The sequence below is a fragment of the Podarcis bocagei genome (genome assembly GCF_964188305.1).
Source record: "Podarcis bocagei genome assembly, chromosome: 3".
NCBI classification, from domain to species: Eukaryota; Metazoa; Chordata; class Lepidosauria; order Squamata; family Lacertidae; genus Podarcis; species Podarcis bocagei.
Window position 1 is genome coordinate 108,130,421 of NC_138127.1, and position 14,708 is coordinate 108,145,128.

General features: G+C 49.7%; 1 protein-coding gene across 1 annotated transcript in view; it reads left to right on the forward strand.

Annotated features, from left to right (window-relative positions):
* The first annotated feature begins 5,795 nt into the window (after positions 1 to 5,795).
* ADCY3 (adenylate cyclase 3) overlaps positions 5,796 to 14,708 on the forward strand; it is a 102,108-nt gene continuing 93,195 nt past the window's right edge. The window contains exons 1-2 of the mRNA XM_081188438.1: positions 5,796 to 6,928; positions 7,737 to 8,608. Coding sequence (XP_081044564.1) covers positions 7,919 to 8,608 — 690 coding nt within the window. The 5' untranslated portion in view covers positions 5,796 to 6,928; positions 7,737 to 7,918. The remainder of the gene's footprint in view (positions 6,929 to 7,736; positions 8,609 to 14,708) is intronic.

The window sequence follows — 14,708 nt, forward strand, 5'->3', positions numbered from 1 at the left end:
TAAACGAGTTACATAACTCCTAATGTATGAATACCCAAAATATAGGCAAGGAGAAGAAGTGTATTAATGAATGCAGAGGAAGGAACTGCAAATTCATAAATGATGAATACAAATTTCACAGCAGTTCACTGAAAATCATAGACTCCTAAATCGTAGAGTTGGGACGGACCCCAGGGAAAGTCATCTAGTCCAATCGCCTACAATTCAGAAATCTTCGAACCCACAACTCTGAGATTAAGAGTCTCGTGCCCTACATGTTCTACTGACAGGGGTATCTTATTGATAACCAGCCATGCCTGATCTGTAAGCACATGAGGGTAAAAATGTAAAGGACCCCTGAAGGGTTAAGTCCAGTCCAAGGTGACTATGGGGTGCGGTGCTCATCTTGCTTTCAGACCGAGGGAGCCAGGGTTTGTCCACAGACAGCTTTCCGGGTCTTGTGGCCAGCATGATTAAACTGCTTCTGGCACAACAAAACACTGTGACGGAAGCCAGAGTGCATGGAAATGCCGTTTACCTTCCCGCTGCAGCGGTACCTATTGTGTGCTTTCGAACTGCTAGGTTGGCAGGAGCTGGGACAGAGCAACGGGAGCTCACCCGTCATGGGAATTCGAACCGCCGATGATTGCAAAGTATTTCAAAAGGACCTGCCCAAACTGAGTGAATTGGCGGTGAACTGGCTAATGCAATTCAATATAATCAAGTATAAAATCAAGGTGAAAAACATCTTAATTTCACATACAACTCACTGGATCTGAACCGGCGGTGACTTGATCAGAAACAAGAGCTGGGGTTTGAAGTAGATGAAAATGGAGACCCAGTGTGCAGTGTGGAAAAGACAAATTCCATGGTAAGGATCACTCGGAAAGGAACTGAAAAGAAAATTACTGATATAATTTGGCCGTTATACCAATCAATTGTGCTTGGAATACTGTGTATGGTTTTGGTTGCCTCATCTCAAAAAAGGATATTGTAGACTTGGAAAAGGTTCAGAAAGGGGCAGCTGAAATTATCAAGGGAGCGGAATAATAATAATAATAATAATAATAATAATAATAATAATAATAATAATAATAATTTATACCTCGCCCTTCCTGGTTCAAAAACCGGGCTCAGGGCAGCTAACAACAGATATAAAACACTTAATTGTAAAAGCAGCATGAAATACAGTATAAAAACATGAACAACAATAAAATTCAAAATTCAGAAATCAATTTAGGGGAAATAAGCATTAGATAATCCCCAGGGCTAGCTGGCTGAATTGGTCCTACTTGGGCCAGCGAGGAGGCCAGGGGAGAATTAGCTGTGGGGTCTCAGAGCGGGTGATCATAAAAGGGGAGGGGGAGGGAAGGGAAGAGAAGGGAAATAAAAGATCAGGCTGAGTTCAAATTAAAGGCCAGGCGTAATAGCTCTGTCTTATAGGCCCGGCGGAAGGAGGTTAAATCTTGCAGGGCCCTGGTCTCCTGGGACAGAGCATTCCACCAGGTCAGAGCCATCACTGAAAAGGCCCTGGCCCTGGTAGAGGATAGTCTGACTTCCTTAGGGCCCGGGACTTCTAAACTATGGTTATTCATGGACCTTAAGGTCCTCTGCGGGGCAGACCAGGAGAGGCAGTCCCATAAATACAAGGGCCCTAAGCCACAAAGGGCTTTAAAGTTCAAGACCAGCAGCTTGAACCTGACCCAATACTCCACTGGGAGCCAGTGAAACTGGTAAAGCACTGGTAAAGATTCGCCTTTGAACAAATGTTGCAGTGTTTGGGACGCTCTAGATTTAGAGAAAAGGTGAGTAAGAAGTAACAGAATAGAAGTGTATAAACTTGGCGAAGCATGGAGAAAGCAGGGTTCAGAAAAATTTTCCCTCTTTGAGAACACTAGGGCTGGATCTACGCAGATATTAAAAAACGCTATGAACAAGCCATGGAGAACCCCGCTATAAAATAGATATGCAATTTGCCATTGAGCTCTACAGCACCATCTGGTGTCACCTTTGTATAACGCACTTATAACGTTATGATTGCAGCTGCGTAGCTGAGTCCCAAAACCAGTAGACACTCAACACAGCTGAATGTTGGAAGATTTAAGACAGATAAAAAAAAGGACTTCTTCATGTAATGTAGTTAAACCTTGGAACTCACTTTCACAGGAGGCAGTGATGCATAGCTGTCAACCGTCCCTTATTTGGCGGGAAAGTCCCTTATCCCAGCGCCGTGTCCCGCTGCTGTCCCTTATTGATGATGTCCCTTAAATTTCCTGGGTTTCAAAGGAAGCAGCTCCTCTCCCTCCCTCCCTGCCGGCCAGGGAGGAGGGAAGCTCCATCTGTGTTGCTTGGCTGCGTTGCTCACCCAATAAGGAGTCTAAGAATGACTGGGGGGTGGAGCTTGCATGCCTTGTGCTGATCAAATCTGCCGTGTTGCCTGGGGACTCGCCTTTGCTCAGCGCTTCCCAGCGGAGAGGTGACTGTGGTTTTCCTTGCTGCATCCCCTTTGCTGGGTTGCTGCGCTGTGGGAACCACCGCTTGAGGCTTCGTTTGGCTGCTGGCTGGGCTTTCTGCCTTTGGCTCGGAGGGGCTCAGAAGTCAAACATACCTGTGCCCCTTGGAAAATCCCAACATGGTGATGATCTGCTGCCACAAGCCTCTGGTGGGCCACTAGGAGGATAGGATTTTATTTTAAACACATCCCTTTCTTTCTTCTCCTTATACCTGGAACTGCCTTGCACATCCCGCCTCTATTACTTCTTTCAAACCCCTCCTCAAAGCCACCTTTTTCACAAAGTGCTTGGCCTAATAAATGCCCTCTTGTACCTGATCCTAAACCGTGGTGTGGAGAGACAGCCCCACTTTTATTCTGGATATGTGAGGTAAACCAGCTTTTATTTAACATGGCTTATTCACCTTCCAACCGCTGCCACCAAATGTCTGTGCTCTACTGCTTTGCCAACACCTTTCGCTGTATTCCAATCGCTGCGGTAATTTAAATGTGGTATAAAACCAGCCAGACACACTTTATAAGGTAATAAAAATAGCAAATGCTCTTTGTTTATTATTAGCTGTAAAGGTAAAATAAGGTAAATATTATACTTAAATGTGTTACCGTCACCTTAAGGTTTCATGTTTACTTTTAAAGGGGGACTGTTATTTTAATTGGCATTGAAAAATAAGCGGATTTTGTAAAGCGCTAACCCTGTTTAATTTATATGTTCTAACCCTGTTTAATTTATTTGTTAATTACCCTTATTCCTCTTTCCCCAGTTAGCAAATTCCCAGCAACCCTTAACCAACAACAGTGCCCAGAATATTTGATAGAAACAATGTGCTTCAAATGTACTTTAAAGGCATAGTGTGTACACAACAGTGTGATGCAGCAGCAAAAAATGTGAATTCTATTCTAGGCTGCATCAACACAAGTGTAGTGTCCAGATCAAGGGAAGTACAGTGGTACCTCGGATTACAGACGCTTCAGGTTACAGAAGAAGAAGAGGAAGAGTTTGGATTTGATATCCTGCTTTATCACTACCCGAAGGAGTCTCAAAGCGGCTAACATTCTCCTTTCCCTTCCTCCCCCACAACAAACACTCTGTGAGGTGAGTGGGGCTGAGAGACTTCAGAGAGGTGGGACTGGCCCAAGGTCACCCAGCAGCTGCAGGTGGAGGAGCGGAGACGCGAACCCGGTTCCCCAGATTACGAGTCCACCACTCTTAACCACTACACCACACTGGCTCTCTCCGCTAACCCAGAAATAGTACCTCGGGTTAAGAACTTTGCTTCAGGATGAGTACAGAAATCGTGCTCTGGCGGCGTGACAGCAGCTGGAGGCCCCATTAGCTAAAGTGGTACCTCAGGTTAAGAACAGTTTCAGGTTAAGAACAGACCTCCAGAACGAATTAAGTTCTTAACCTGAGGTACCACTGTAATCTATTAAACATTAAAAGCTCTATTCTGCCTTGGTCAGACCACACCTGGAATACTGTGTCCAGTTCTGGGCACCACAGTTTAAGAAGGATATTGACAAGTTGGAACGTGTGCAGAGAAAAGTGACCAACATGATCAGGGGTCTGGAAACCAAGCCTTATGAGGAACGGTTGAAGGAGCTGGGTATGTTTAGCCTGGAAAAGAGGAGACTGAGAGGAGGTAGGACAGCCATTTTCAAATTCCTCAAGGGCTGTCACATGGAAGATGGAGCAAGGTTGTTTTCCCCTGCTCTGCAGGATAGGACTCGAACCAAATTTTTGAGAAAGGAGATTCTGACTAAACTTCAGGAAGAACTTTCTGTCAGTAAGAGTTGTTCAGCAGTGGAACAGACTCCCACAAGAGATGGTGGTCTCTCCTTCATCATAGATTTATAAGCAGAGGTTGGGTGGCCATCTGTCATGGATGCTTTAGCTGAGATTTCTGCATTGTAGAGGGTTGGTCTGGATGACCCCTGGGGTCCCTTCCAACGGTACAGTTTGTTCTGCCCCAGTGTTGACTCCACAGACTGACAACAGCTTCCTTGGGTTTCAGGCAGTTTCCTTTCAGTCACATAAATATTTTTTGGGTGCCATCCACTTGTCCCACACAGTACATTTTATATCCTCGTTTTAAACTGGAGTGAAATTGCAACATGAAAACCTGCAAGAACAAAGTGCTTATCTTCGGCAGCGTTTGATTTCCCAACGGCTACAGAAATACTTTCTGACACCACGTAGTATAATAATATAGGGTTGCCATATTTCAAAAAGTGAAAAAATAAAACGAAGGTTTTTCTCCCCCAGGACATTTCAGCGATTTACGACCGGACACTGTTTCCAGCAGACATATGGCAACCCAAAATAATAGTAACAACAAGAAGAGAAAATCCTCACCATCAAGTGATGAATGTGATTCACATTATCTAGTTGTACTCCTCACAACCACCTTGCATGGTGTTGGCAATTTGGGCTTGTATATTGACCCAAACGGACGCGGGTGGCACTGTAGGTTAAACCACAGAGCCTAGGACTTGCCGATCAGAAGGTTGGCGGTTCGAATCCCTGTGACGGGGTGAGCTCCTGTTGCTCGGTCCCTGCTCCTGCCAACCTAGCAGTTCGAAAGCACGCCAAAGTGCAAGTAGATAAATAGGTACCGCTCTGGTGGGAAGGTAAATGGTGTTTCCGTGTGCTGCTCTGGCTCACCAGACGCGGCTTAATCATGCTGGCCACATGACCTGGAAGCTGTACGCCGGCTCCCTCGGCCAGTAAAGCGAGATGAGCACCGCAACCCCAGAGTCGTCCGCAACTGGACCTAATGGTCAGGGGTCCCTTTACCTTTATTGACCCAAGCCCTTATGAAATGATAATCCTGTTAACCCATCTATTTATTAGAATAATATTCCCCTCCCCGTTTGAAGTTGCAGTAGAATGCGAATTCACCAGAATATTTGGTATTTGCTTTGCTCTGCTTCCAGTTGTTGGAAATCACAGGAGGGAATGATCTTCTGCTCAAATGCTGCCTGCGGATTTCCCACGGGTATCTTCTGCTTGACCACTGGGAAAACGAGATGCTGGGCCAAGATGGACCATTGGCCCGGTCCAGCAATCTCTTCTTACGTCCAGCCCCCAAGGAAACCAAGGCCGGCCACCAGCACCCCGCCAGCTGATGGCGCGCGGCGCGCTCCTGAGCGCGTGCAGAGCGCCCTTCCTTCCTCCCCTCGCATCCTTCCTGGGCGCGGGGCGGAAAGGGTTACCTCTGCAAGCGGCCGGCGGAGGGTGGGATTTGGGAAGGTCCTTCCTTCCCTTTCCCTTTCCCAGGCTCCGCAGCCCCGGAGCGGAGCGTGGGAGAGGCCAAGCCGGGCCGCCCGGAGCGCAGCCAGAGCCACGAAAGCGGCTCCTCCTGTTGCAGCGGGTCTTCCTCGGCCGGAGCCCGGGCGAGGGCCACCCCGGAGGCGGCGCGGGCCGGCTCAGCCTCCTCCGACGGAGCCCCGAGGCCGTGGCAACTGCGGCAGAGGCGCCTTCCCAAGCAGCGCGCGTTGGCTGGGTAGCCAAGGGGACCTCCTCTCTCCACCTCTCCCTTCCCGGCCTGGAGAGTCTTAGTTCGGCATCGTCTGGCCTGGGCTCCTTGGGAAACCCAACCTCTCCCTCCCTCCGCCGCCGCTAACCACTGGGCGCTGCTGCCGCTGCCTTTTTCCGCGGGAGAAATCGCCCTCCATCAGTTGCAGCTGCGCCCGGGCGCACGCACCCACACGTGCGCCTCCGGCTTCCCCCTTGCACTTGTTTGAGTTCGTTTCTCCTTCTCTCCACCCTCTGCCATCCCCCGCGCCGAGGCCTCGCTTCGCTCCTCCTTCTCCCTCCTCTTTATTATTTTTTTTGCCTCGCGCACACACACTTTTGGCGTTGCGCTGGGGAGGAGATTTCTGCCTCGCTCCCTCCTTCCCTTTCCATCCATCCGCGCATTTCTCCTCCGCCTGCGACGCGCGCCAGGCGCAGCCGCCCAACCCAGGCGCTCCGCGGGTCTTCCAGGCGACGGGAAGAACCTCCCCAGGCCGGGGAGAGAGGCAGGGGAGCCGGGGTCCGAGACGCCAGCGAGGCAGAACCGGGCGAAGAGGGACGGAGGGCGAGGGATGCGATGAGCAACGGAGCCTGAAGGAGCCGAGCCGGGCCGTTCTGCTGGCAAAGGAAACGTGGCTCTTTGGGAAAGATGCTCCTTTAGTTTGGGAGTCCGGAAAGAGGTGGCGGCGTCGCTTTCCCTTCTGCTGGATGCCAGCTCCGTCGCTGGCGCCCCATTTCTTCCAGCTGGCAGACGGGGAAGAGATGCCGGAGGAAGCTTGAATGGAGCTTGCGCGCATCCCCGCCGCTCCCTCTCTCCGTGGGAAAGAGCTGGCCGGCTGTGCCAGCCCTCCGGGTCATTTTGACGGGGCCTGAGCCCAAGACTTGACCCACACCGGCTTGGAGACACGCCCTTGGGGAAGATGGTAAGGAGGGAGAAGGGGCTTTTGGGGGCAAGGGACGCTGGGGGTCGGTCGGTGGGGAAACCGAGGGAGACAGCAGGGTGGCGAAGGGTGCAGGGGTGCCAACTTGAATCAAATATTGGGAGCCCCAAGTAGGCCCCACCCTGCTTAATCGATCACACACACCATTTGAATGGCAATGCCCATCATCTTTGGGGAGGCCAGGCCCCCTCAAGTATTTTATTGGGGGGTCCGAAGACCCCTTGGCTCTTACGGAAGGGAGCGTGCTCCCCCTGGGGACCAACTTGTTGACCACTAGTCCTGCTTGCCTTTTCCAACCACATCTGGATGCTGAAACCTTCGCCGCCTGGAGGGGCAGTGGAAGGGCGGCAGATGTTCAACATCTGCCCAAGAATTTTGCTAAAGCCGAGCCGATAGGGATCGATTTGCCAGCGGAGTGATTTGCCAGCATCTTTCCCGTCTCCCTTCTGTGTTTGAGGGGGTGGTCTGCAGTTCTAATTCTTCGGACTTTGCAGGAACAGCCCCTCTCATCTGCTTCTTGAACCGTTTTCCGATGAAAGTTCCTCTGGCGCTTGGCCAGCTGTTTCCCCACCTTCCCGCATGTGAATTCTCTCAGCACAAAAACATTTGTTTGGGTGGGGTTCGGATGAAAGCAGAAAGAAGTGTGCTTTTGGGTGCAGCCGGTTTGTGGCGATCTTCTGCTTGCTTGGGGGGGGGGTTGCTGCACTAGGCCGGAGGTTGGCATTAAAATGGAGGCCATGTGCGTTCTGGGTGACCAACACATTTCCCCCTCTCTCTCTCTTTCTGCCAGAGGTGTGCGCACGCTGGACTGTGAGAGACATCGCTTCACACTGGCCTTGGAAGGAGGCGCTGAATAATTGCTCCGGAAGCTTCCGCGCCTGTGCCCCGCTTTTAATGGGAGCTGGACCACTGCTGAGGTAACTTTTTCAGCAGATCCTCTTCACAGATTGACGGTCGGTGACAGCGAGCGAGATGCCTCGGAACAGGGCCTTCTCCGAGCCCGAGTACTCGGCGGAGTACTCTGCCGATTACTCGGTCAGCTTGCCGTCCGACCCTGAGCATGGCGTCGGGCGCACCCACGAGGTGACGGTGAGGAACTCTGGCTCCTGCCTCTGCCTGCCGCGATTCATGCGCCTGACGTTCGCCCCGGAATCCCTGGAGAACCTCTACCAGACTTACTTCCGCAGGCAGCGCCACGAGACCCTGCTGGTCTTGGTGGTCTTTGCCGCGCTCTTTGACTGCTACGTCGTCGTCATGTGCACGGTGGTCTACACCGCTGACAAGCTGCCCACCACCCTGGCGGCCTCGGTGGGCCTGGCCGCCCACATCCTCCTCTTCGTCCTATGCAAATACCAGCTCCTCCCGGACCGCGTCACCCGCAAATTCATGCCCTACATCCTGTGGATCCTCATAGCCGCCCAGATATTCTGCTACCTGGGCCTCAACTACGCCCACTACCACGAGGCCAGCGACACGGTGGGCTGGCAGGCCTTCTTCGTCTTCTCCTTCTTCCTCACCCTCCCTCTGCGCCTCACGCCCATCGTCCTCATCTCGGCCGTCTCCTGCGCCATCCACACCCTGGTGCTGGGGGTCACCATAGCGCAGCAGCAGCAACTGCAGCTGAGTCAAGAATCCATCCTGGGAGGGTATTTGCTGTGGCAGGTAAGGAGCCGGCGTTGGCGGGGGAGACTACCCAGAGGCCATCCAATCAACCCCCATGCCCAATAATAATAATAATAAATAATAATAATTTTATTATTTGTACCCCGCTCATCTGGCTGGGTTTCCCCAGCCGCTCTGGGCGGCTTCCAACAAAGATTAAAAATACATTAAAATGTCACACATTAAAAACTTCCCTCAATAGGGCTGCCTTCAGATGTCTTCTGAATGTCAGGTGGTTTTTTATTCCTTCACATCTGATGGGAGGGTGGGTGCCACTACCGAGAAGGCCCTCTGCCTGGTTCCCTGTAACTTGGCTTCTCGCAGTGAGGGAACCGCCAGAAGGCCCTCGGAGCTGGACCTCAGTGTCCAGGCTGACCGATGAGGGTGGAGACACTCCTTCAGGTCTACTGGACTGAGGCCGTTTAGGGCTTTAAAGGTCAGCAGCAACACTTATAATTGTGCTCAGAAACGTACTGGGAGCCAGTGTAGGTCTTTCAAGACCGGTGGTCTCGGCGGCCGCCCCCTGTCACCAGTCTAGCTGCCGCATTCTGGATTAGTTGTAGTTTTATAAAGATTACTTTATTGGTGGCCAATCGGCCTCTGCTTAAAGACCCTCTCTAACCGACACTGTATGCCTACTCCTGTTTGCTCGGCTTTGAGTGTGCTTCCGCTGCTTGCTTGGGAAATGGTTGTGCGCATGGCATTCTCCAAAGCCCATCCTTCTCTTTCCTGTTGTTTCTAATGAAATACTGAATTATGATGCATTGCGCACACACACCGCCATCAGATTCAGTCCAAATTGGGGAAAATGAATGACCTAGGTGTGTTCTGTAATTGAGTACAGAACCTGAGAGCCCCCCACCCCCCGTCTTCCGAAGCAGTCTGCTCGGATTCCTTCATTGCGGCGGGGGTTGGTCTAGATGTCCTTTGGGGGTACCTTTCAACTCTGCGATTCTCTGATTGTCGTGGAACGCTAAGCAAAAGGGAAAGGGTTTTTGGGGCGGTGCGTGATTGAACTTGCGCAGGCAGGGAAGGGCTTTGCAGGCAGGAGAGCTGTATCCGTTTCGAGGCCAGTTGAATTGAATGGGCATGACTAACTGAAGTCCCTCGATTTGAGTGGATTTGCTATGAATATGACGTAGTTTGATCCAGCCGGCATGTTTCAGCAGGGCGGTGGATGCCTTCGCCCTTTGCTTCTGCTCAGGCACGTTAACGGAGGAGATAGTGGGGTTTTTTTTATCAGCAAGGATGGATATTACAGGAATTTCTACCTATATTCGGCGTTTTTAAGACTTTTACTTCCTCGCCTGTGTGGCATCCCTGGCATCCCATGTAGTTGTGAACTGTGCAGTTTTTGGATTGCCAAGAAGCAGAGTTTTCCATTCCTAAAAACCTCTCTGCTGCCACTTAATAAACTAAACTTCGTGCTGGCTTCCTAGTCCTCATGACTGTATGGCGGTTCAGTAGTGTTGGAGGCACAGAGTTCTGTGTGTCCCTAATTATCTCCCCTTTTTCGTAATGGTCCCCCTTGCACCTGCTCTAATGACTTAAAGCGCCCCCCCCCCCACCCTCAGACCTCCCCTGTGATTTGGTTGCTGAGAAATTGGCACTGTGTGCGTTTGCATGCGGCACCCAGTGCCAGATTTATGTATAAGCTAAACGAGCTATAGCTTAGGGCCCCACTCTTTTGGGGGCCCCCAAAAAAAATTAAAGGAAAAAAACCTGGATATACATTTCCAAAATATAAGATAAAAAACCAAATAAAATAAAACCTACATACAGCAACAGTGTTTTGTGCTGTTTAGGCTCCTATGATGTAAGTCATGGGCCCCGCCTGCTCCCTAAAATATCACTGGTTTGCTCATTTCTATATATAGGGTGCCTACATTCTGCATGGACTTTTCAACAATTACTTTGATAAAATGCACATTTTGTTTTGTGCAAATGGCTTGAGATACCTATTAGGTCCAACTTTTTAAGAAAGGTGAGACCTAAATGTTTGAAACAAATAAATAAATATTGGTGGGCATAATTTATGTGAACTCCATGATTCAATTGGTGAAAGATGAAGGGCCTTTGCGAAACCCCTGGGTGTAATAATAATAATAGTAATAATAATTTATTTCTACCCCACCCATCTGGCTGGGTTTCCCCAGTCACTCTGGGCGGCTTCCAGCAAAGTATTAAAATACAATAATTTATCAAATGTCAAAAGCTTCCCTAAACAGGGTTGCCTTTAGATGTCTTCTAAAAGTCCACTGTTTCAGATATTTTGGGCACAGAATGATGCACTGGAGAGCAGCACAAGGTATGTAAACAGTACAAACCGTATGCTCTGCTCTTTATCCCAGGAGATTGCATATCATTCAGGGATGGCTTCCTCCTTTAGGGGAGCAGCTGAGATTTCCCCTTGAGTAATAACTCTTGCAAAGAGAGTCCACTATGCTAGTCCAGTTGTCTGCGTTGGGAAGCGGGGGAAAGATGCTTGGTTTAGACAACACGGTGCCTTCTGGATTTTTTTTAAAAAATATATTTTTATTGGGATTTTTATGAAAGTGATACAAAGCAGTTCCAAGAACAAGTCAATGACCAAACAGTAAAGAACAGTCAAACCAGATGGCATCAGGGTGGAGGCATAAAGTAACCAGTAGGAAAAATTATATCAGGTATACACAATATGAATCACATATTTTTTTGAAGTTGTATCGAAAGGAAAAGATGGTCAGAAGTTGAAAAGGCATGCAACTCAAAGACTTTATTTTCCATATGTCCAGTGATGAAAATGGAAGTGGTTGTTGCAGTTGGTCATTAAAGGTAAAGGTAAAGGGACCCCAACCATTAGGTCCAGTCGCAGACGACTCTGGGGTTGTGGCGCTCATCTCACTTTATTGGCCAAGGTTGCCGGCGTACAGCTTCTGGGTCATGTGGCCAGCATGTCTAAGCCGCTTCTGGCGAACCAGAGCAGCGCACGGAAACGCCGTTTACCTTCCCGCCAGAGCGGTGCCTATTTATCTACTTGCACTTTGTGCTTTTGAACTGTTAGGTGGGCAGGAGCAGGGACCGAGCAACGGGGGCTCACCCCGTCGTGGGGATTCGAACCGCCAACCTTCTGATCGGCAAGTCCTAGGCTCTGTGGTTTAACCCACACCGCCACCCGCGTCCCGCAGTTGGTCATTACTGATGTTTAAAATGAAGTCTTACCATCCAGCAATGAAAGAGGCCAGTTTAGCTTTCCCCATCCACTTGTTGTTGAACTACAACCTCCATCATCCTTGACCACTAGCCTTGCTGGCTGGGGGCTTATGGGAGTTGTAGTCCAAAATATTGAGCTGGTGTGGACGCAGGTGTAGACGGGCTAGTGATCTATAAGGCAATAGCAAGATAAAATCCACTACCCTCCTCTCCACCTTCCTCGTCTGAGATCAAACCACATTTAGACCACACCTGGAGCTCTGGCTTGGGAAAAACCTTCCCTTGATCTTTGACTAGCCAGGATGAATTTCCATGCTTTTCCTAAACCTTCATTTTTTGGCTAATGAAATCAAAATAAAGCAGAAGAAACGAAAGGGCTGTTCCGTGGCTGAGGCTTAGACTTTCTACGTTAAAGCTAAATTTGCTTGTAGCAAATAGAAAGAAGAAAGTCACCTCTTGAGGACTGTTGGATGTATCCAACTTGGGGCATTTGGGGAAGGGCTTATGTCAGGGAACTGACATCAGAGGCACGGGAGAAGGAGAGGGTCTCTGATTCTGCAGGAGAAGGTCCCAGCGCTAGGGGGAGACTCAGCTGGGAAGAAGGGGAAGGGAATAAGTGTAACACCAGGGATCCAGGAGAGCAACGGGACAGGGAGGTGCAGGGGCTGCAAGACTCTTTGTTGGAAGTTAGCGAGGAGAGCCCAGGCACCCCGCTGCCCACGCCCACCCTGCGCAGGAGACTCCCGCGCAGCGAGAGGCGGAGACGATTGGGCATCAAACAACTCTTATGTTGGCAGCGCTTTAAGAAACGCCCACAGACAGACTCTACGAGTGACTAAGGGCAGCCACGCTGAGATGGGCTGTGCAGTCCGGAGGGTTTAACCAGGCAAACTAATGCTCAAACGGAGCAGGATTACGCACGAGTAACTCCCAACCACTACAGCTTATAACTGAAATATAAAAGAACGTTTTAATACCAGCCCCAAATGAAAGAGATCCTTTATGCAGAGAGAAAGCTGACGAAGGCACTGGGAGGCAGGTGGAGGGAAATCCTTGGGAAATAAATATTTTCACTGGGCTTTCCTTCAGAGTAGAGTCAACAGGTGAGGCAGGGGCTCTTGAGTGACTGGGCCTGCTAATTCTCTGCTATGGGTAGTAAGGCTGCAAGCCTCTTCACTTACCGCCCTGAGCCCCTTTTTCTGAACCGGGAAGGGCGGGGTATAAATGAAAATTTATTACTATTATTATTATTATGTAAAAACACACTGATTCCTGGAACATCCGCAGGCCGGATTTGGAAGGTGATTGGGCCAGATCTGGCCCCCGGGCCTTAGTTTGCCTACCCATGGCTTAGTGCATCGTCTGAACGCAAGCTCACAAGCTCACAGTTTAGCTCTTGCCGGACAAACCATGAGCTGCAAACCAAGTTTCTCCAGTGGTTTGTGGCTTGAGGCTGGATTGGGATGCTAAGCTAAACTGTGGCTTGACTTAGGGTAGCAGTAAGAAAACCGAAGAGGAAGAAGGCGAGTTCTAGCTCCTCTTGCAGAACTCGCATGCGTGGTTTTGACTTAGCATGATGTGCAAACCATGCCACTGTTGGCATGAAATAAAGATTAGCTTGCAATCCCCGCAGACATGCTTGCTCACCACGCAGTTAAATGCCATGTGAATATTTGCTTTCAAGACGTAAAGCAAGGGCAAAGTTCACGTGTTAACACTTCCGTGTGTTTATCTTGTGTTGATTTGAAGCTTCTTTCCAATGGATGGGAATAAAGGATTTGGACACACTGAAGCAAGCAAATAAATACTTTTTTTAAAAGAGAGTGCTTTCCAGAGTAACTAATTCCAGTCACAAACAAATGAGGCCGTTAAGAGCTCTATGGATTTCACTACAAGCCACTGGGAAAGTGAACTCGAGGTGTCTGTCAGACAAGCCTCTTCAGAGGTCAGGATGAGATCTCTCATAAATATAGCTCCCCCTCCCGCAGTGGGGGATTTCTCCCGCCAGATCTGCGCAAAGAGAGCCCTGCTGCATCATAGCAAAGTCTCATCCTGTGTGGTGTATTGGTTAAGAGCGGCAGTCTCGTAATCTGGGGAACCGGGTTCGCTTCCCCGCTCCTCCACCTGCAGCTGCTGGGTGACCTTGGGCTAGTCATGCTTCTCTGAAGTCTCTCAGCCCCACTCACCTCACAGAGTGTTTGTTGTGGGAGAGGAAGGGAAAGGAGAATGTTAGCCGCTTTGAGACTCCTTCGGGTAGTGATAAAGCGGGATATCAAATCCAAACTCTTCTTCTTCTTCTTCATCCTGTTTTCCCACAGTGACCAGCCAGTGACCTGACTTACAAAGCCTAGGCTAGGTGGCTCAGGGACCAGAGTGCCGAAGGCCTGGTAGGCAAGATACACAGGTCCCCTGAACACCTTTAATAATAATAATAATAATAATAATAATAATAATAATAATAATAATATATTATTTGTACCCCGCCCATCTGGCTGGCCGCTTCCAACAAAGATTAAAAATACATTAAAATGTCACACATTAAAAACTTCCCTGAACAGGGCTGCCTTCAGATGTCTTCTAAACATCAGATAGTTGTTTATCTCCTTGACATCTGGTGGGAGGGCGTTCCACAGGACGGGCGCCACCACCAAGAAGGCCCTATGCCTGGTTCCCTGTAGCTTTGCTTCTTGCAATGAGGGAACAGCCAGAAGGCCCTCGGCGCTGGACCTCAGCGTCCGGGCAGAACAATGGGGGTGGAGACACTCCTTCAGGTAAACAACCTTACACCAGGGTTAGCCAATACAGTGTGCTCCAGATGTTGTTGTACTACATCTCCCATCATCTGCAGCTGGTATGGCCAATGGAATTGTCATCCGCAACGCCTGGACAGCATCATGTTGGCTACAGG